Here is a 23072-nt window from a genome sequence, read left to right as displayed (position 1 = left end):
CAAGAGGCTCCGATTATGCTTGTTCAAAGCTGATCCACCACAACAGAAGCAATATGATCAATTGGTTTGTAATTAAAGGTTTTAAACACAGAATCAGAAGACTAATCAGCGGCCTTCATAATGTCAAACAAAGTCACTCCCATTGAGAATGCTTTAGAAGCCATGGCCCCACGTGCAGAATGTGCACCAAAAAGCGAGACATCAATGCCAGCCTCCGACATGAGCCATCTGACCCAGCGGGCCAATGTAGCTGGGGTAACAGGGCGAAAAGGCTTCTGCAAAGCAATTAACAATTGACCATGCAAATCAGAACGCAAAGGAGCAGTACTCACCTCGTAATCCTTAACACATTGAACTACGCAAAGTTTGGGATTATTGGTAAAAGACGGATAGGTGACCAAAGATGTATTAGTTTTTGTGCGTCTGGAAATAACAAAAGTAACACCCTCAGGCGTAAAGCTGCGACCCGCAAGGTCCAGAGCTCGAACATCAGACATGCGTTTGCAGGACACAAGGCATAATAACATAGTCAGTTTTGCTGATAGTTGCTTGCGAGATAACAAAGAATTGGAAGGCCAGGCCTCCAAAAAACATAAAACAATGGAAACATCCCACAAGGTCACGCACTTGGGACAAGGAGGTTTTGCTAGGCGAATGCCCTTAAGCAACTTGGAAATCAACGGATGCTCCCCTGCAGGTTTACCATCAATATGGATGTGGCCTGCCGAAATGGCCGAACGGAAATTATTAACTGTTCGATAAGCCAAGTCAAATGAGGCAATGGAAGCATGAAAATGAATGATCAGAGAGACATCCGCCGAAGCAGGATCAACCTCCCGTTGAACAAACCAATCACACCATAGTTTCCAAGACCCAATGTAGCGTTTATGAGTGTTGGGTGACCAGGCCTCGCTGATAAATCTGGAAGCGTCTCGTGAAAGGCCTGGGATGTTCCAGCGATCCCCGAAATTCGCCATGCCAGAGAAGAAGAGTGTCTGATTGGATCAGGGGATGTGGAATGCCGAGAGGATCCAGCAAGAGATTCCACTTCTGGGGAAGAAGGAATGGCACTGCACAAAACATTTCCAGGAGAACTGGGAACCAAGCTTGAGCCCTCCACAGAGGAGTGATCAGAATCAGTTCTGACTGATAACGCTTTGTGCAAGCCAGGACTCTGGGAATCGGGGAAAGGCGTAGCACAGAAGCGATGGCAAAGTCTGCAGAAATGCATCCATGGCCAGGGCTTCTGGGTCCGGTCTCCAGCTGAAAAACCGGGGAAGTTGAGCGTTGAGACGAGAGGCAAACAGGTCGATCTGACACTGACCCCAAGCTCGGAGGAGAGAATGGAATATACGAGGATGGAGTCTCCAATCGCTGAAGTCCCAAAGGTGACCCAAATTCCAGTCCGCAATCAGATTGTTGCGACCGGGAAAGTATTCGGCAATAACAGTGATCTTCTTTTGGAGACAAAAATGCCAGAAATCCTTGGCGATCTCTGCCAAGATCCTGGACTTTGTGCCGCTCAACTTGTTAACATATCGAACCTCCGAAACATTGTCCATGCGGAGAAGAATGCAACAATTGGACTGTTGAGGAGTGAAAGAACGGATCGCAAATGACCCCGCCAGGAGTTCCAGGTAATTTATATGGAGAGACAACTCCTGCTGAGACCACCGACCCCCCGTTGACAATGGACCGCACCGGGCTCCCCAACCCCACAGGCTGGCATCGGACTCTATCACCATTTCCGGAGACGTCCCGAACAGGGCTCGCCTATTCCAGGCATCCATGTGGTCCAACCACCACTGCATCTCCAACCTCGCTTCCTCCGAAAGAGGGATCAGATCTGAATAGCTAAGGCCTTTCTGGAGATGCCGGGACTTCAAACGTTGAAATGCCCGGTAATGCAGAGGACCGGGGAAAATTGCCTGAATCGAGGATGCCAACAGACCGACAACCCGTGTTATAGATCTCAACGATACAGTCTGTCTGGATATAACTGAAGTCAACTCCCTCTTGATGTATCGAATCTTTTGATTGGGCAAGAGAAGTTGACAGGAGAGAGAATTGACCTGGAAACCCAGAAATTCTATCACTTGAGAAGGAATGAAGACAGACTTCTGAGGATTCACCAGAAAACCCAGAGACTGTAAGAGGTCGATAGACCACTCCAGATGCGTCATGAGTTTGATGGGACAATCTGCCATGATCAGAATGTCGTCCAGATATATAATCAAATGAACTCCTCGAGCACGTAAAGATTCCATGATGGGCCTCAGAAGTTTTGTGAAGCACCAAGGTGCTAACGAGAGGCCGAACGGGAGAACTTTGTACTCGAACCAGCTCCCCTGCTATTGAAACTGCAGGAACCGACGGTGTGGGAAATAAATTAGAATCAACAAATACGTGTCTTTTAGATCAAGGCAGACCATCCTATCTCCTTCCCGAAGAAGATCTTGCAACAGATGGATGCCCTCCATCTTGAAATGTCGATAAACCACCCCTCCGTTGAAATCCTTTAGATTTAGAACCAAGTGGGAGCCGCCCCCTTTTTTCTGAACCAGAAAAACTGTGCTCACAAACCCCTTGGGATGAGGGGAAGTCTGTAGAATTGCTCCTTTTTTTAGAAGGGAGTCTATCTCTGCTGAAATTAACTCTCGGTCTCGCAGAGAGAAAACCAATGGGGTGGGAGGGTGGGATTGATGCTGGGGCTGGTAAAATTCTCTCTTGTAACCTTGAACTGTTTCCAGCACCCAAGCATCGTTGGATATCAGACGCCAATTGTGCAGAAAAAATTGGATCCTGCCCCCCAGTACAACCTCCAAAGCTGGAATCAACCTCACCTGAAGTGTTGGAATCATGGTGACCTCCTTGATTCCCGTTGAAGCGTCCTGTCTTATATTGTCCTCTCCCTTTGCGAGAGGGATAGAAGTTGGAATGGTTGTTGTATTCATCATCCTGTCCTCCTCCTCTTTGGGACTGGAATCCCCGCTGGGAATTCTGTTGAGATCCTTGGCCGAACGAGCGTCCCCTGTGTCGTCCGTCCCTGGCAAAAACCATGAATCACAAGACAGCATTTACAGAGGACAAACATACAAGCCAATGAACAACCACAGCTCTTTGCAGAGCAGTGCTTGCGCCCTGGCTCATGCTCGGCCTAAAAAATGGTAAAAAGAAAAATATTGGGGCTTATTTATGAGCCCTTCAGTCACTTTTGCGCTACTGGTGCGTCACTTTTTGTGACGCTCCAGCGGCGTAAAAAATGAACCATGTTGCGTCATATTCACAAAGTGACACATCTAGGTAGATGCGTCACTTTATAAACCCCTGCGCCACATTATACCTGCAGCAGGTATAATGTATACAAGGTGGGCGTTCTGATGCAAGTAAGCCTCGTAGAAGTGACACAGTGAAATCTATAAGATTTCACTGCGCCACTTCCAGGATGCAAATGCGTCAATATCTTACGACTGCCTCACAGCAGGTGTAAAGCTGACCCAGGCACATTTGAAATGGGACTTACCCATGCGAAATGACCCATTGCTGAAGTTGCGTCACTTTTGTGACACACTCCAGCAATGCATCATTTTTGCACCTACAGATACGAAATACTCCCATGTCTCCCATGGCCTTGTTCGGAAAATCCAGGGCTGTTCTATTTTTTCCCCCCCGAGGAAAGTGAACAAGGCCTGTTTATGAATAAAAGAAATGTTATACAATTCATGTTACGAAAATGCTACTAAGTTAAATATTTATTTTAACTTTTGATCAAAGCATTTGTTCAAGGTGAATTAAGAGTTTTTAAAAAATTGTATTGTAAATAAAACTTTTCAACACTATGATTTTGCTGCCCGGGTTGATTTTAAGTTGTAAATCATTTCAGGTGGTTTTCCTTGTAATTAACACCCTGATGTGGTGTGTCTTCTTGCTTGAAAACCATAGAGTAAGCGTTGCTGACAGGAAGGAGGGTCGATTTAATTACTGACTACTTTACATGGGGTACGGGATTTGGGAGATGCCTGGCTTTTTGACATGCCAATTTCAAACAGAGACCTATTGTGAGAGATTATTTGAGGTTGGAGGTAATCTGCATGGTATTCTGCCCAGGGTTTGAAAAATATCTGGTGCAGGAACCACATAAACTAATGTTTCCACATCAGTTTCTATATCAACTTCCACAGCTTGTCCCCAGATACCCAGAACTTTACCTCTTTGACATGTTGTCAGGTTTGCCTTTGTGAAAGGCCAGTGGGGAACTCAAGGCTCACTATGCCGATTCAGTCAATAACTCCCATTACCAGATGATTCAAGATTTCCTCCAACCACATAATAAAATGTCATATATATTCTTGTCACCAGACTCCCCTGACTTTAGTTCATGTAGAGCAGGAACCTCAGTATTATCTCTGGCTTTAAATACATCCTCTTTTTCTACACAGGCTTCGATTTAGTGATCTCAGTTCCTGGAGAATAACCGTTCCAGGATCCAAAGTGTATCCCATATCTAACATAGAATCCATGCAGTCTCTTCGCTATAAAAGAAGAATTGAACAGATAATTTTTCATGAGAACTACACGGACTATATCTACTACATGGACATCCCAAGCAGCTATGATGTTGCGCTAGTGAAAATGACAGCTGCAATTCTCCTCAGTAATAACGTGCAACCTGTCTGCCTGCCTTACGCCACACACCAATTCAGAACTGGGACCATGTGTTGGACCACTGGCTATGGGAACCTTGGCACAGGAGGTAAGTGCTCCAAGTTATCATTTATGCTGTGGCCTGGCTGAGCCTGCAGAAACAGATTTTGTAAACATCCGTACTAAAATGAGTTCTCTTTCAAACTCAATATATTTCTTTGCAGTTACAAAATATGGGCATTAGTCCCTACATAATGAGTTCTCCTTGGTGATTATCCAAAGGAATGGGGGAAACTACATCTTTCAGCTCATGGGTACATTTTCTTTCAGTGCTAGAGCATGTGTGGACACCAGGTTCACTCATTATGCCTCCTATTATGTTCCCTGTGTGGTCAGCAGATGATGTTTGTGCTTTTTGGCAATTAGAACTGTTGTATTTTTAGACAACCTAAACTCCTGTACTTTTGAAATTTGTAGAGCTATACATAACACATATTAATTGGAACCCATGAATATATATCGGGCGAAGCAGTATTTCCAGGTGGGACATTGCTCCGTTCAATTATAGCCAACCAGTTTTATCGTACCCAGATTGTTTGGGTGTAAGAATCCTGGACATGTGTACACGAGCAAGAAAATCTGGCTACTAACATCTCATGAAGTTCAGGTTTTCAGTCTACAACTTCCTCTGGACCCCTTCAATGACTTAGGGCGATCGTGGAATGCTCCGCCCTGCTAGTCCGCAGCCTCTGCTCTGCTCTGACTCTCTCACCAGATTTCTCCTCCCACTCTGAACTGACCCTTCTCAAATGTACCCTCCGCTCAGAACGGTTGGTGATCTCTGTGTCAGTAGTTAGATTATTCTCCCCAAGCAGATGCCACATCATGGTGTTAGCTTCAATGCAAACTGAGCTATACAGCAAGGGGTGAAAACTGGTTGTTCTATAAAAAAAATGGCAGTATTCTAAGTCATTGCATTGGTCTCCCAAGGCTTGTGCTGGAGCCTGAAAGGACTCTACTCGATGGTTCAGCTCTTTACATACACCCACTTAGAATTACACCATGGACAATCCTACGGGCTCCGGAGAGGTTGATGGACCTTTTCCACCGTGCTCAGAATTTCAGATCTCACAAATTAAGTCATTAAAACATCATGGGCATTCATAATTTTCGATGAGTCAATGACGAGAGATTAAGGGTCTTAGATGTATTTCTAATATGTTAACTACGTCGATTTCTAAATATGCAGTAATTTCTCTCATTTTCCCCCCTTTTGATGTATATAATCACAATGATTGTTGGTTTCACCTTCACAACCAAATTTAAAAAGCAGTTTTGTTCTCCCATGTATCCTGTATCTTTCTTTTCATTCCCCTTGGGTGTTGCAGTGGCTTCATGTAGTCGCCATTCATCATTCTCTATAGACCCGGGTATTTTTAAAAATGTTTTTGTTGGTGAGCATCATGTGTCTTACGCAATATGCGTCTATTGGTCAAACATAATATTTACAGGAGTATCCGGCATAATCTAATAGTTAATATTGGCACTAATATTGCTTGTACTATTCCCTTGCCAGCTGTTGAGAACCAGTTGGCAATTGTATCCAAATCTTTTCCGAAATTTTCCTGTGGGCTTGGTGTTTCCAATCCTTATAGTTCAAATTGAAAATTTGATATATTTCCTTCATACTCCTGTATTTTCCTGCTTTCGTCTGGGATATATGAACAGTAGTGAGTTTGCTTTAGCATGTAACAGAACCCCCCTTTCTAGGCCAGATGGATGTGAAGTGTGAAACGGTCTTGCAAAAGCATTGACAATAGAGCAATGAGTTCTGTATTAATGACTAATAATGCTCCAGATGTACTAGTTGCCATTTTGTCCACTACTGTGGCTAGCTTTCGGATCATTTCATCGTTTAATTTCACTCCCACTGGTGCTATCAGTGCTCCAAATATATCTCCTATGAATGAGGCTTTGTTCCCTGCATTCCGCTTATGTTCATGGGGTGGTGTTAGAGTTAACACTTATATACTATTGAGATGTTAAGTTTTGGGAATCAATATACCTAAATAGCATGCTCCTTCCGAATCTTCAGGTAATATGAAATAGGCATTTTGTCTACAAATGTATCATACCCCGGGAATAACATTCTAATTTCCCTGTACTATTTGCCAAGCTTCCCCCAATAATTCAAAGGTGCGGTCACAATTGCTAACTTGTTCGTTTTTGTGTTGTCTATTATAAAAACTGACCTTCTCTTTATGTTGTGCATCCAGTCTAAGTTTTGAATATGTTAACTTCTTTTTAAATTAATTCTTCTACTTTTTCATACATTTTTAACACATTTCTTCTTTGATCGGCAGTCTTAGTCATGCTCATTTATCTTTCTTCTAACATTATAATGTATGCCTTTTCTTCAGGATGCTTCAGACAAGTTAAACTTCTTTTGTAAGCATCGCCCATTTTTACTGGTAAAGGGGGAAAGAAATAATATCAAGCTGTGTCCCTTGTGGGTTTTTTTGTGATGTTAAATTCACACTTTCCATTTGAGGCACTTGTGACAGCTCTAAATCATAATTGGAGTAAAAATATTCAAAATGTTCTTGCCTACAAACTAATGAATGCAAAATGTACATGAGATTGCATAGGAAAGAGGTAGGTTACAGTAAGCGACTTCTTCTGAAACTGAAGATGGCAAATGTGCACAAACATAACAATCTTTAACATCTAAAACAATTGTGTATATTTTTTTTCCTCATTCGCCTCTAACCCAAGCCTCACCACTGTTACTCACTTAAGAGACGTAGGTCTTTAGGGTAACACCCCACCAGCCTGTTGCCTGCCTACCAGTAGCAAACCGACCTCCTTCCTGTTGCTGACCTCTCGTTGTTAATGAGAGGGTGGTCACGCTCTATACTGATTCCTAAGAACCGAAGACTGTTGCTGAAAACCCACCTTAGATCGCAATAACCTGGGGCCCCAATGGTAATAGCGAGATCCAGCACAGTCTGAGAGCTTCCCAGGAGGCTTAATCATAGGACAAAAATAATATTTTACAAGAATGATTAATCAAAACAAAATAGTAAGGGCTCTCTAGGCTGGAGTCCAATTTAACAGGCAATCCCAAATGGCTCTCTTCATCCTGTTTTTTAATCTGGCCAGATCGGTCTTAGATGTTTTATACAAGGAAGAAAGCCAGTCCGAATGTGTGGGAGATAAGGTCTCAACCCATCTCTTGCATATTTCCCATCTGGCCAGCAGTATGGCAAAAAAGAAAAAAACTCTATTGAGATCTGTGATTTCACTTAGTGTGCCAAAAATAATGAAACTGAGGGAAATATGTACTGGGTGTCCCAAGGTAGTCGTTAAGGGGTTCCCGACTTTTTCCCAAAATTCCGAAATGGCAGGGCAAGCCCAGAACATATGTATGTCATGGGCGTTTTCCATGTCACATTTTTTACATCTAGGAGGTGGGCCATTTGACATCTTAGAAAGTCTCACCGGGGATAGATAGGCCCTAAGTGTGGTGAAGTAATGGTTTCTTCTCAGCCAAGCTGGCTTCACAACTGAGAACAAAGTGCTATAAGAGGTTTTCTATAGCTCTACCCAATCGATCTCCGTAATGGAGTCTTCCCACAACTCACCGGCTAATCTAAATTCCCCATCAATGGCTTCCTCAATTGCCCAGTAGAACAATGATACCTCCTTCTTCCCTGCTAGCTTTTTTACCAGATGTTCTTCTAGAGCATTCCCCAGCCCAATTGTTTTTTTAAGGTTCTGGGACCAACTCTTTAATTGTAAATATTTAAATCTGGACATGCCTTCTTCCAGTTTCTCATTAAGTGTTGCTCAAGATAGGGGAGAGCCTTCTGCAGCTAAGTCTCCCCATATTACTAACCCTGCTGTTTTTAAAGGTACAGCTAGCATATCTTTCAGGCAACCTGGTGCCCCCGGGCTATCCCACAATGGAGCTAACCTTGGATGGTATTCTAGACCCGTTAGTGCTTTAATTCTAGCCCATATTTGAGCTGCGCCCCATAAAACCTTCAGCCTTACTTTCTCAAAAAACTTTTTGTCACCATATTTGAAAACATCTTCCCTCTACCTGATGAATCTGGAGATTTTAGCAACATTCTTGAATGTGTTAATTGAAATGCCCACGCATAATACTGAACATCTGGGAGTGCAAGACCACTTTTTTCCCTTCTCCGTCTTAGCTAATTCTAAGATATCCTAGTTGCTTTATAGGCTCACACAAATTAATTGATAGATTGCTGAATTCTATCAATTATTGTTTTCTCAAAATGTAATGGGATGGTATTAAAAAGGAATGTTGCTTTTGGTAGAATTGCCATCTTTATCAAATTAACTCTACCTAAAATAGTCAGCGGAGGGTGGGCCCAGGATTTCATTAGTTTTTGGCTCTCTTTTAAAATATTCAAGAGATTCACCTTGGCTATACTGTCTATATTAGGGACAATTTTCACTCCCAAATACTGCTTCTCGTTTTTGGTTTGGTGTCGTCCCTTTGGCAGGTTCCAAGTCATAATCTCGGTCTTTTCTGCATTAACTTCATAGCCTGAGACTCAACCAAAATCCTTAGCTAAACTGATAACTTGAGGGAAGGATGACTCTAAACCAGATGAAAGAATAAGAATGTCGTCAGCGTACAGGGCTACCTTCCTCTCCCATGTACCACTCTTAAATGGTAAAATAGCTGACTCCTCCCTAAGACACTGAGCAAATAGCTCTATATACAGGTCGAAAAGGAGGGGGAGAGGGGGCAGTCCTGTCTCGTTACTCTCTTAATGCTGAAGGGTTTAGTCAGTTTACGGTTGAACACCAGCCTTGCTGAAGGATCACTATATATAAGATTGATGGTTCGTTGGAATTTTGGGCCAAAATTCTATTTCTCAAGCACGGCAGCAAGATAGTTCCAGTTAACCCTGTCAAAGGCTTTTGTTGCGTCCAATGTCATTGCTGCCAAAGGGATTGTAAAGTTAGCCTATAAAATCGTATGTAAGGTTGAAACCCTTCTTGTCGGTATTCAGCCAATCTCCTGCAACTGCTCCCAACCTATCAGCCAGTATCCTGGTAAATACCTTATAATCAGAATTTAGAAGCAAGATAGGTCTATATGACCCACAGTATGTAGAGGGTTTACCTGGTTTTAAAATCAGTGTAATGTTAGCTTCACCCCATGAGGTAAGTGGTTTAGCCCATCAACCAGAATTTTATTAAAAATTGCAGTCATGAATGGAATTATCGCTTCTCCCAGAATTGTATACACTTCGGCCGGAAGGCCATCAGGCCCTGCAGCCTTACCAGCCTTACAGGCGAGAAGTGCCTTCCTGACTTCCTGTTGTGATATTTCCACTTCTAGATTTTCTCGTTCTGTGGATTCCAAGACTGGGAGATGGATCGGATCTAACCAATCCCTTGCCGATGAGCTATCTATATCGTTGTCCTCATCATATAGGTCCTTAAAAAAGGTGTGAAAAGCTTCTCCTATTTCTTCTTTGATTGTTGATAAGTGGGTGTGTGCAATATCTATTTGTTTTATCAGGTTACGCATTCTCTCTGATTTGGCCTTACAGGCTAGTAGTTTACCGGCCCCCTCGCCATACTCAGAGTAAGCAACCTTGCTCACCTCCCACCTATTGGAAATTCTAGTCTGAACTATATTATCCAATAGGACTTTCAAGCATTCCAGTTTGGCTGCTAGTGTTTGAATAAGGTCTTGATCAGTTTCATTAATAATCTTCTTTTGCACCTCCTTCATTTGACGCTCCGTAGACGGAATTTCCTCCCTGTACTGGCTGTTTTTATAAGAAGTCCTGTTTGTAACTAGACCTCTCAAGAATGACTTCAGAATATCCCATACTGCCAAAGAATCTACTGAACCTATATTGATATTTAAGAAGGATTTTATCTCCTGGGATAAATAGCCAGTTTCAGCCTCATCTAGGAGGAGTGTGCTATTGAATGTCCAAACCCTCTGCTGTTCATTACCTGCAAAATCCCAAACCATCCATACGGCCGCATGGTCCGATAGATGGGGGGTCAGATAGCTTACATCTTTGATGTTACCTCTTAAATCATTGTAATTAAGATATAGTTGATCCTAGATTTGTGTCTATATTTTGTATTATTGAAAGACACCCCCAATTGAGTGCCCGACCTTTCCCTACAGATATCGGATAACTAATTTTGCCTCATCATCGATTTTAAGTAAGCTCTAGATTTAGACAGGACATTAGCCCTACTGCTTTGGGATTTGTCTAGTATAGGGTACAATACTATATTGAAGTCCCCAGCTAAGATTGTCGTATCCGGGAACCCCGAAATATTTAAAAAATAGTTTTCAGAGTTGAGGGGTCGTCCTGATTAGGGCCATAGTATCCAACTACTGTGATGAGTGTACTTTCCACAGATATCTTAGCTTTAACCCATCTACCAATTGCGGTTGTATGTCAATACAACACGGTGTTTACACCGCACTACCATTACAACGCTGGTTTTACAATGCAAGTCGTTACCACAACTTGCGCTGTAGGGTGCTGGACTTAGGAATAGTAAGATTTACTATTCCAACACCAGCCTACGTAGAGTAGGGAAGGTGTTGGAATAGTAAATCTACTATTCCTTAGCCTAGAGCGCCCTCCAGCGCAAGTCGTGCTAACATCTTGCGTTGTAAAACTAGCGTTGTAATGGTAGTGCGGGGTAAACACGGAGTCGTAATGGATGTTCCCACCACTTGCATCAGTCATGACATTCAGGAGGCCAGCATCCGCTTGTCTTTTAATTAAAATAGCAACATCCCTAACAATAACAGATTGACAGAAACAAAGACAGTGTTCAACCCACCTAAGCTTCCCACATATTTCAGTAATTTCTTCTTTCAAGAGGTGTGTTTCCTGCAAGATAATTATATGTGCGGGTGAATCCTTCAAGTACTGGAAAAACATTTCCCTCCCTCCTGCTCTTAACTCAGAGTCCATTACCATTCCACAATAAACATTGTAACGTTGTCATGGAGGGTTAGAAAACCACGCATTGACTCTACACCATCCTGCAGAATATCAACACCAAACCAAAAGCAGTGGCAAATGGAACGTAACTGAGTTAAAAGATGAATGAGATTTGCTTTTTTTTCTTTTTTACCCCGTGGCTCCCCCACCTGTGCTACCCCAACCCCACCCTTAAACCCCTCCACCTCCACCCTGGAGAACCCTACCCCCATTTACCTGGTCAGGTCCAGATTCTGCCTGCCGGTAAACCCTGCTCAACCCCACTCTTGCCTTTAGCTAGTGCTAATGCTAAGTAAATACATGTGTACCATTAGAGACCTTATTCAGCCTATCTATTCCTAGTGTTGCTGAGTGTTTCGTGATACGTGCTATGTAAGTTTACTGGTGGAGTTTCTTAACGCAACCAGGTTCTTGTCCCTCAGACTCTCGCTAATATGATGAATCCTGCGTACTTATATCTTAGAAGAGGGTAAATTAATTTAAATATTCCAGGAGATCATCCGCATCCTGCAACGTTCGCACATTATACATCTTGTTGTTTAACATAATTTTCAATTGAGCTGGGAATTTGAGTTGGACAACAGCCCCTCGTTTCTTAAAGTCTTCCATTTTCTTTCCCAACTCCCATTGTCGATCTAAGGTAACACATGAGATCCGACCTGGTCTCAAAGTCAAATTCCCTCAGCTTCAAATAATTCTGTTTGAGAGCAGCTGTTAATATTTTTCCTTTTAAGGCAAAGGTAAGTAAATTGATTAGAATTTTCCTCTGTTTTGTTCGGTTGGGATGTCTTTTAAAAGGGTCTCTATGTATTCTTTGTATGTCCCTCTTAAATTCTTCTTCTGATTCATCGATCTGAACTGCGTCTTTAATGAGGGCAACAATGAAAGATTTGAGATCCTCATCCTCTTTACCTTCCGGTACATTTAAGAGGCGCAGGTTATTGCGTCTAGAATTATTCTCCAACGATTCTACACTGTCGCGGAGTGCAGCTTCATACTTCTTGAGTGTGGAAATATCCGCTTTAACTGCTCCCAAATCTTCTTTAAGTTCTTCCACAGAATTCTCTAAAACCACCATCCTTGAGCTTAAGATGTCAAGCTTTTTCTCAAGTGATTCGCAAAAAAGTCTAATCTCCACCTGATTTGTCTCAGAAATTGCGATCAGATACCATTGTATGAAATAGCAACCTAAACGAGCTCCCCGAGGGGGGACTGTCCTCCGAGGCTGCCCTCATTTCCTTATTGTTACTCCCAGCATCTCTCACATTCTCTGGTGGCTCAGGTGAATTAGCGGGATTGAGGTCACAAGCAATATGGGCAAAGGGACCAAGCTAGAGTTTAGCAGGGGCAAGGGGCTTTCAGTGTCCATGCCTAAGAGAAAATGGGACTGCTTTTCCAACCTGGACTGTCCGGGTCCTTCCCTGAGAACTTCTACCTGTTTTACCACATCTAAAACCTGTGGGAGAACTTTTAAAATATGATCTCAGTGAGGGGGTAACTCTTACTTTGGTGTCCGTCTGGTAGCTGCTGCTGTCCCTGTTGCTGCTGCTGACCTTGAGGTCAGGTGTTCCAGGCCCTCCTCCACCTGCACGCTCCTGTCTGCAACTCATCCCTTTTGGTCCAGTGGTAGAGTGTCACTGCTCTGCCTCTTTAATGCCCCTCTGTCTCTCTGCTTTTCTCTCTCTCTTTAATTTTTTTAGTGCCTCTGCTTTCTGGATTTTTTACTTTTCTTTCCTTTTCCTTTTCCTTTTTCTCTCCTCATCGCCCCTGAAGCTGCGATTCCCAGCGGTCTGACCAGTCCAGTTGACCCTACACGTGTTTTTCCGCCTCCCACTGGTCCATCCCCGCAGCACTACTAAATGGCGGCTGCTGCATGGTGAAAAGGTAGTCCACTAACCTTGTGGTGAGCTTGCCCCTTTCGCAGCACAGTTCCATCTGGTAGCTGCTGCTGTCCCCGTTGCTGATGCTGACCTGGAGGTCAGGAATTTGAGGCCTCCTCCAACTGCAGCCTCCTGTCGGCAACTCACCCCTTTTGGTTCAGTGCTAGAGCATCACTACTCTGCCGCTTGCCTGCTCCTCTATTTCTGTTTCTGCTTTTCACTTTCTCCCTTTTATTTTTTCCTGTCTCTGCCTTTCTGCCTTTTTTGCTTTCCTTTCCTTTTTCCTTTTCCTTGTTTTCCCCTTCGTCGCTCCTGCCACTGCGATCCTACGTGGTGCCACCCCCTTCCAGTGACCCTTGCAGCTCCCACATTTTCCCGCCTCACTGGTGTCCAGCCCCCCACCGCAGTACTTAATGGCACCCGCTGAGTGACCATGCCAAAGGTGTGCCAAAGGAACACCCGTCTGTGCCTGGACTGCACCCAGCACAAGTGACCCTGGACGTCAGACAGTCCACCACTACGACACCGGCACCATCCTCGCCCTTGACTCCTGACACCACACCACCTGCCACCTAGCGTCACCAAAGGAGATCCATGGACCCTTCGCCTGCCAGAACTGCAACCTCGCCTTCACCCACACCAACACGCCTGCTCTTCTCACCACCCGGTCAACCAACAGCGCACCAGACTGGCTCAACTGCATACTTCTGAACATGCGATCCCTCCACAAACACGCCACAGAAATCTGGGACCTCCCCACTGCCACCTCTACTGATATTGCCTTCTTCACTGAAACCTGGAACAACCCCATTTCTGGACTGGACATGGTGATTGCCATCCCCTATTGCTACAAAATCACCCGCAAGGAGCGCATGAACCAACCAGGAGGAGGCATCGCCATTGTCCACAAGAACACCCTCCGACTGACCATGCGCTCAACCTACTCAATGACATCCATGGAACGCCTCCACTTTCAGATCAAGACCAACCCCAAGACCTCCCTCTGTGGCACCCTTATCTACAGGCCCCCCAGCCCCGCCTGACATTCACTGATGCCATTGTAGACCTCATCGCACCACAGGCTCTCACATCCAACGAGAACATTCGACTCGGGGACCTCAAGTTCCACCTAGACAACCTCAGTGACCAGAACACTGCCTCCCTATTGGAGAACCTCACCAATATCGGACTCAAGCAGCTAGTGACCGCACCGACCCACACAGCCAGTCACATGCTCGACCCGGCAACATCACCTACAGCCACAACACCAAGCTACTCTTGACAGATCACCACTGCGTACACATTGCCTTCACCATGCCCACAATACACCACCGTCCTCATCGCCCCCGTCACAGCTGGAACAAGGTCACCGTAGAACGTCCCGTCGACCCCCTGGCACAAACACCCCGCCAACAGATGCCGACACCGCAGCGCGCAATGTTTACCATAGGATCCCCAATGGTGCCGACATTCTGGCACCCCTCAATAAGACACCAAACAAGCAACACTCCTAGAAAGCCAGCTAGTTCACGCCCACCCTCCAGGTCCAGATGCAACTTTCAAATCCGCCATCAACGCACACCACCTTCTCCTCAAAACCACAAAGAAAACAACCCTCCAAGAGAGAGTAAACGCCAATGCACACCACAGAAAAGACTTCTTTTCCATTGTCAAGGAGTCTGCCAGGCCCAACAGCAAGACTATAGATGTCTCACCCTCCAAAGACCTCTGCAACAAACTGGGCACCTTCTTGCACTTGAAGATCAGGCAGATCTACTATGGAGTTGATTCCCAAGACCGCGCCACTACGCCCTCCACCACAGCAAGCAACCACACCCCACCCCAACAAATAGTGCTCAACTGGACTCCGCACACCACGGCCGACACACTCAAGACCAGGAAGAGCATTCACTCAGGAGCCCCATCGCATCCATGCCCATACCACATCTTCCACAGAGCAGCCGCCTCCATTACCCCCAGCTTTGCTGCACCATCAACTGCACCATTGAAACCACAAACTAGCCAGATGACTGGAAATATGCCAAGATCAAACCCCTGCTGAAGAAACCATCCGCCCACCCTACAGACCTCAAAAACTTCAGAACCATCTCCCTCCTCTCCGTCCCAGCCAAGGTCTTCAAGAAGGTCATCAATGCCCAACTCTCCCAGTTCTTCAAAAAGAACCACATCCTGGACACTTCCCAATCAGGCTTCCGAAGCAACCACAGCACAGAAGCCACACTCCTTGCCGTCACCGATGACATCCGCTTCCTCCTTGACCAGGGAGAACCCGTAGTCCTCATCCTACTGGACTTCTCAGCCACCTTCGACACCATCTCCCACTGCACCCTAATCACAAGACTCCATGACACTGGCATCCATAACAAGGCACTGGCCTGGATCCACTCCTTCCTGACCGGCCAAACACAGCAAGTGAGATTAACCTCATTCCTCTCAGACCCTACAGAGAGCAGCTGCATAGTGCCACAGCGCTCCTTCCTTAGCCCCACCCTCTTCAACATCTACATGGCTCTTCTCACAGCCATCATCAGAAGCCACAGACTCAACATTGTCTCCTATGCTGATGACACCCAGCTGATTATCTCCATCACCAATTAACCCACATCCGCCAGACTCAACTCTCACAACGGAATGAAGGCAGTCGCTACCTCGATGCAAGACAGCTGCCTCAAGCTCAATGTGAACAATCATCATACTCATCTTGGGATCCACCCTCTCACCCTGGGATGACTCCTGGTGGCCTGCTACATTAGGAACCCTTCCCACCCCTACAGACTAGGCACGCTACCTGGACATCATACTGGACTCCTCGCTCTCCATGGACCGCCAAATCAGGAGAGTATCCTCATCCTGTTTCCACACGCTCCACCTACTTCAAAAGACATTCAGATGGCTGCCCACAGAATCCAGAAAGATGGTCACCCACACACTCATCATCGGTCGACTGGACTATGGCAACACATTCTACACCAGCATTAGTCAGAAACAGTTCAGGAAACTACTTAAAGTCCAAAATGCAGCAGCCAGACTGTTCCTCAACATCCCCCGCCACATGACACAACATCTCCGACAACTCTACTGGCTCCCTATCAACAAGAGAATCACCTTCAAGCTCCTCACACACGCCTACACAGCTCTCCAAGACAAAAGGAACAGAGTATGCAAAGCACTGACTCACCTTCCACACACCCGCCTGGCAACTCTGCTCTGCCCAACTGGCCCTGGCCTCTGTCCCACAGATCCACAAGACAAAAGCCAGAGGAAGATCCTTCTACCTAACCGCCAGGACCTGGAACATCCTGTCCCTCCACCTCAAGCAATCTGTGTGTTAACACAGTTGAGGAAGGACCTCAAGCCCTGGCTCTTCGACTAAACCTCCACACCCATATGGAACAGCAGCCCCACTCCCAGCGCCTTACAACCCTCATGGGTATGTAGCCGTGCTTTACAAGCCCCTAATTGAAGGATTGCTTGATTAACCCCTTCGAGGCCCCCAGCCGTCATGCATCACGGGGCTCGTGTGCTGATGACAGCTGGGGGCCGTCATAAACCCGCCCACTTCGAAAAACGCCGCACAGGCGCAGAATCGCGGCCGCGCCCAAGGGGTTAATTAGTATCCACACCATTGGAAATTACTAGCCATGACCACCTCAGTGCATCAGGCAGAAGTAATGTAAAAAAGGCTGTGTCTGTTTGGACCGCCCTTACATAGGTTATACATAATAGCTTATAGCTTGGCACTGAGGTAATTCTATAGCCAACGTAAAATAATATTTTCAGAATTCAACCATTTCTCTCCAAAAATCAGATTACGAGTTCTGAAAATACTCTCATTTTAGTTTTGAATACAAACTTTTCAATTTGTTCTACATATATTAATACAGCAATGCAAAAGCTTCTAATTTAGTAGACTGCACTGGACACATCAGAGCTACTGACAGGTAGCTGGAGTGCTAACAGTAGCTCGCGAGCTTCTCATTGGAGAAGCCTGATCCAGTGGTATCTCAGTACAGAGCAGACCAAAGCTCTTCTAGAAGCTATTGGGCAAATTATGCATGGGGGAGCCTGATTGACCCCTTCCCAAGAGTAGTGAAGTCTTAGTCTCCAAAGCAATATCCCCTTCTTGCCCCCAGTGTGCAGTGCCACACTTGCATGATACGTTTCTGACCCTGTTGTCTGTCAGTGTGGTCCCGGCTACAGTTGCTATTGGAGATCAAGGCCAGCGCTGCTTTGTTGGTATGCATTCACACACAGCCAATCAAATAGTGATCACCTGCATACTGCCCTGGCCCAGCTTCTTTGCAAAGTCTTCTTTGAGTGTGTGAGTGCCTGCCCACACAAGTGATAGTCCGCAAACCCAGTACCAGACATGGGAGACTGCACTCAGGCTGCCAGGTGGCGCTGCTTTTGATACTGTGGAACCCTTCTCCATTGGATAATTTCCAGACCTATATACCAGCCCTCTATGTTAAAAAGGGTCGAAGCCGACCACAGATAGCAACGGGGATGACACATTCTTATTTAATGTCTTCTCTGACAGTTGTTGGCACAGCAGTTCCTCTGGAACTCGTGTTTGTCAGTGGTGACTGCAGAATGCAATCATGATTATTTTACTTCCTCACACCACTAGGCATTTTTATTTTTATTAAGAAAACTCATGAAGCATGCAGCTGTTTTTCTTTTTGGAGTGCATCGCAGTCACTGGTTCTTACACTTCAGTAACACTGCAGCAATACCCAAGGTCTTCCCCGTCTCAGCCTCTGACTAAATGATGCCAGTATTCCATGATCTGCTTCTTCAGTTTATTACACCTCACCTCCTTCACTATCCCCCTTCGCTGGATGGTGTCTTTCTCATTCAGGGATACCTCCAATGCACCACCTAAGCAGTAATTCAACTCTTTCCTTAAAAACAGGGCCCATGCAGCTTCTTCTGGTGACTTGTAGAGCTGTAAGGTTTCTGGTTCTGAACCTGTAGAAGGGAGTTGGTTTAACAAACATCCAACCCTAGAACACAGCAGGTTTTTATGGGGCTCGGCTTATTTCACGAGGCGAGCTCTGGGACCATTTTTCAGCACTTTGCCTCTTTCTTCCAGATTGATTCTGAGACTATCTTTGTCCCCTGGTGTCAGCAAGAAGATGAGATGGAGTTGGGAGTCACCTGCCAGGGAAATCACAAAATAAGGCTGCAAAAGAAGAAACTAGCTCATATAAAAACCTGTTTGCCTGTTGGTGGTAGCCCTTCCAGAGAACAATAGTAATGGAAAATTTAGATGGTGCCTAAAATTCAAATGATTCCCCCTCTGTCTCCTCTCTTCCACTTCCTAGACTCTGGTCCACTGTAAGGACCTCTGGAATTTTGCAGCATTTGACTCTCTTCAACTACCACTTGAGTACCATTTGGGTTCTGAAAATAAAAATATATTACATGTAAAACCACGTCTAACAAACACACTTCACACACAACCGCTACACAAAGACATTTCACATACACACGCATCATCCCTGTACCACATGGATATAGCAAAGAAACTAGAGGCCAGATGTAGGAAGGCAAATACCTGTCGGTAACGGCCGATTTCGGCCGTTACCGACTGGTAAATCTAGATGTAGGTGGCCCTTAAAATAGTGCCTCAGGCCTTTAAGAATTCTTTATTTACCATGTAATACTATTTCATGGTAAATAACGAATTCCTGTGTACATGCACATCTGTGCATGTACACCTGTGCCATGTGGCACACATACATGCCCTAAAGGAATGTATGTGTGTCACATGCCACACAAGCCAGAATCAGGGGTGCAACAGGGTGTCAAAGTGACACCCTGTCCCCCTTGTCAATTCGGTAATTTTACCAAATCGGTATTTACCGATTCGGTAATTGACATTGATTCCTATGGGCCTCAAGGCCCATAGGAATCAATGGCAATTACCGAATCGGTAAATACCGAATCCTACTGATTCGGTATTTTTTACCGATTTTTTTACCTACATTTGGATTTACCGATTCATGAATACCGAATCGGTAAAATTCGGTATTTATGAATCGGTAAATCCAATTTACCTACATCTAGCCCTAGATGTAGGGAACTAGCAGTCTAATTTACAAATACAGCAGAGTTCAGTAGGCGACTCTCCCAGGTCAGTGACAGGTAAAAATGCCATGACTGCCACTATGTGTCTCTGTCACCATTACCAGTTGCCAGCAGCTTGATGAGCTGACAGTAGACACACTCAGCAAAAGGTGAGTGCACACAGTGTGCCCGTACAGACCAAGGAGCCTCACTCTGGGTCACATTCTATGTCACATAGTCTTCAGTGCACAATATGATTGTTGTACGTACTGAAGCAAACAAATCTAAAATGCTTCAGAACTTGCTATGGTGCTAGGGGCGCACTCTCTCCAGAGCTATGCCGGGGACCTTTTCTGTCCCAATATCAGTACTGGCATAGGCCATTTACCTTCCAGTAGAAGAGCACATTAAATGTCAAATTATTTGAATGATTTATAATGCAGCAGGCGGGAGAGGCCTAGAAATAGTTGTATGACAGAACAACACATGCCTAAACAACGTGGTCTCAACCACAACCGCGTCTTAACCACGCATGCCTTTACCACACATGGCTTTACTATTCAGTTCATTGTAAAGTCATGATTGGTTAAGGCTATGTGTGGTATGCATAAGAACATAGACCCTCCTTCCCCCGCTCTGAGCCCTGAAACTCAGCCCCCAGCCCTGCAATCCACACCGCCCCATTTCTAAAAACTGTTCCTCCCCCCCCCCCCGCCCTGAGCCCTAAAACCCAGTCCCCAGCGCAAAAAAAACGATCCTAATCCAAGCCCCCCACCCTGAGCCCTAAAAACCGGCGCCAGCCCTACTTACCAAGCCGCGTCCCAGTCCTTCCTGTCCTGATCCTTCCTGTTCCCCTCCCCACCCATCTGCTGAGAATATAGTGCGCTGACTTCCTTAACCAGAAATATGCGTGGTTTAGCCCGCGTTGTTAATGCCGTTTCCCCCAGAAATGTGTTCCCAGGACTATGCTCCCACTGACTCTCCAGGAATTTGCTCTCGACTGAGCAATGTTTTCTCCAACTACTTTTGAAAAGCCAGAAGATGAGGTTGCCCATTAAGTGTATGTTCTGTGGGCCTATATACTCCCTGCCTCTGTCCATACTGGAAGCTGAGCCCTACCTGCTCTTCTTTGAAAAGATTACATACTGTTTATTTCCTGTAGTCTGTTCATCCTACTTTATTTTTCTTCCGGAGTGTAGTTTGCTGAACATTGTCTCAAGCACCATAAAGCCTAATAGTAAGCTCATGTTGTTTAAATATGATAAATTCAATGAAATACAAATAAAATAATAAATTAGACTAAGCGTAGCAGTGGCATGAATGGTGGAAGCAATGGCTTCAGGGAAAGGTAGCTTAAATTATGACTTTTCTCTAAGCTGTTATACAGGCCTGCTTTTGTTTCTGGGGAGGATGCTACCAAATAGAAGTATTTTTTATATAAATAACCATATTCCTAATTGACTTAAAACAACTGATTCATACTATAGTTGTATATTTCACACGTGTGGGGCAACAACCTGTTGCCTATTTTTCTAGGCTGATTAAGAAATCTAAAAAAGCGGGTTTGGCACAGCAAGTTTGCAAAAGCTACATTTGCGCAAGTCCATAACTTTTTGCAGAAACCCATACTCTGAGCTATTGAACACAAACGACATGGAAAGCTGAATATGGTGTGGATTGGGGCTCTCGCCTTTTCTTGGCCGATTTCCTTGTAATACTTTGCTGAGCGTGTCTAAATTGTTTTTAACCATTCTAGCTCTCAATTATTGGCCTGTGTACTTACGGGAGGTTGAACTGCAGCTGATTGGACGGAAGCGCTGTAACTGCATTTATGGCCTGGCTAATTCGACTGATCCCGGTCAACAAACAATACTATGTGCCTTGGACCAGAATGGACAAAACGGGACATGCAAGGTCAGTCTGTGTTTCTTTTTTTACCACAAAAGTGAAGCATTTGCATTATATTTTCCTATATTTATGTCATCACTCAAAACTCTTCTCTACCTAAAAAGTTCAGTTTTCTAGATTATGGCAGCACATTAGTAAAAGCATCATATCAGTTATAATTATTGTGGCTCTTGCTGGCAAGAGCCTGGCAATTCACTGCTTTGTTTTCCTTGTGTGTGAAACCAATCTATGGATAAATAGGGAACTCTAATCATAATGACGGGTCTAACATCTTCAGTTACATCCACTTTGTTACACATCACAGAAACAGAACGCCCACACAAGATCGAACATTCTGCAACTTCTTATGTAAAGTATTCTATGTTTTTCGTTATAAATCACGCCATATGGGTGGCCTTTTGTGGAAATGGGCTGCTGGCTTTGCCCATTTCTTGGGTCTCTTAGACAAGAGAAAACAGTCAACAGGGAACTGATACGATTTATCGAAGAGAACGCCGTCCTCGACCTGTCCCAATTTGGATTCTGGAGCAACCATAGCACCGAGACCGCCCTACTCGCCGCCACAGGCGACATCCGTACCCTCCTGGACCAAGGCCACTCCGGAGCCCTCATTCTACTCGACCTGTCAGCGGCCTTTGACACCGTCTCACACCACACACTAGTCGTCAGACTACACAACGCCGGCAAACAAGGTACAGCCCTGGACTGGATCCGATCGTTACTCACCGGAAGAAGCCAAAGAATCAGACTACCACCCTTTCTCTCTGATCGGATGAAAATCACCTGCAGACTCCCACAGGAATCATCACGGAGCCCAACCCTCTTCAACATCTACATGGCCCCCCTAGCAGCCATCGTCCGACAACACGGCCTCAACATCGTATCCGATGTCGACGACACCTAGCTCATCCTCTTCCTCAACAGAGATCGTACCACTGCCAAACTCAACTTCCAGAAAGGAATGCAAGACGTTGCTGTCTGGATGACCAACAGCTGCCTGAAACTCAACGCTGAGAAGACAGAAGTCCTCATCCTTGGAACCACCCCTTCAGCATGGGACAACAACTGGTGGCCGACTGCCCTCGGAAGCTCACCTACCTTCTCAGACCACGCAAAAAACCTTGGCATCGTACTCGACTCATCGCTCACCATGAACCGACAGATCAACGCTGTCACCTCCAGCTGTTTCAACTCTCTCCGCATCCTTCGCAAGGCCTTCAAATGGAAACAACTCACAGGGGCACTTACTCTCGTTCCTGACACCTTCCTTATTGCCGCCGCTGGTGACCGTGGTCCCCCTCCCGCCGCCGCTGCCCACACAAACGCAGCGCGGCCATCGAGGAGTGGGGGGACTTCAAGCCCCGAGAGCCCTTGCGGCGGAAGCCGCCTCCGCCTTTATCGCGCCCGGAGGTGCTTAAATCAGAGGCGAGCCCCGGCGGAGCGGGGGCTCAGTGGAAACAACTCACGGGGGCACTTACTCTGGTTCCTGACACCTTCCTTATAGCCACCGCCGGTG

General features: G+C 45.4%; 1 protein-coding gene across 1 annotated transcript in view; it reads left to right on the top strand.

The window, feature by feature from the left end:
- LOC144769151 (transmembrane protease serine 9-like) overlaps window positions 1-23072 on the top strand; it is a 1211004-nt gene that overhangs the window by 523231 nt on the left and 664701 nt on the right. Inside the window, exons 8-9 of the mRNA XM_078653156.1 lie at window positions 4440-4753; window positions 21405-21562. Of these exons, the coding sequence (XP_078509282.1) occupies window positions 4440-4753; window positions 21405-21562 (472 nt within the window). The remainder of the gene's footprint in view (window positions 1-4439; window positions 4754-21404; window positions 21563-23072) is intronic.

Source organism: Lissotriton helveticus, chromosome 7 (assembly GCF_964261635.1).
Source record: "Lissotriton helveticus chromosome 7, aLisHel1.1, whole genome shotgun sequence".
NCBI lineage: Eukaryota > Metazoa > Chordata > Amphibia > Caudata > Salamandridae > Lissotriton > Lissotriton helveticus.
The sequence above is the reverse complement of the archived record's forward strand: the minus strand, read 5'-3'. Positions and strand labels throughout refer to the sequence as shown.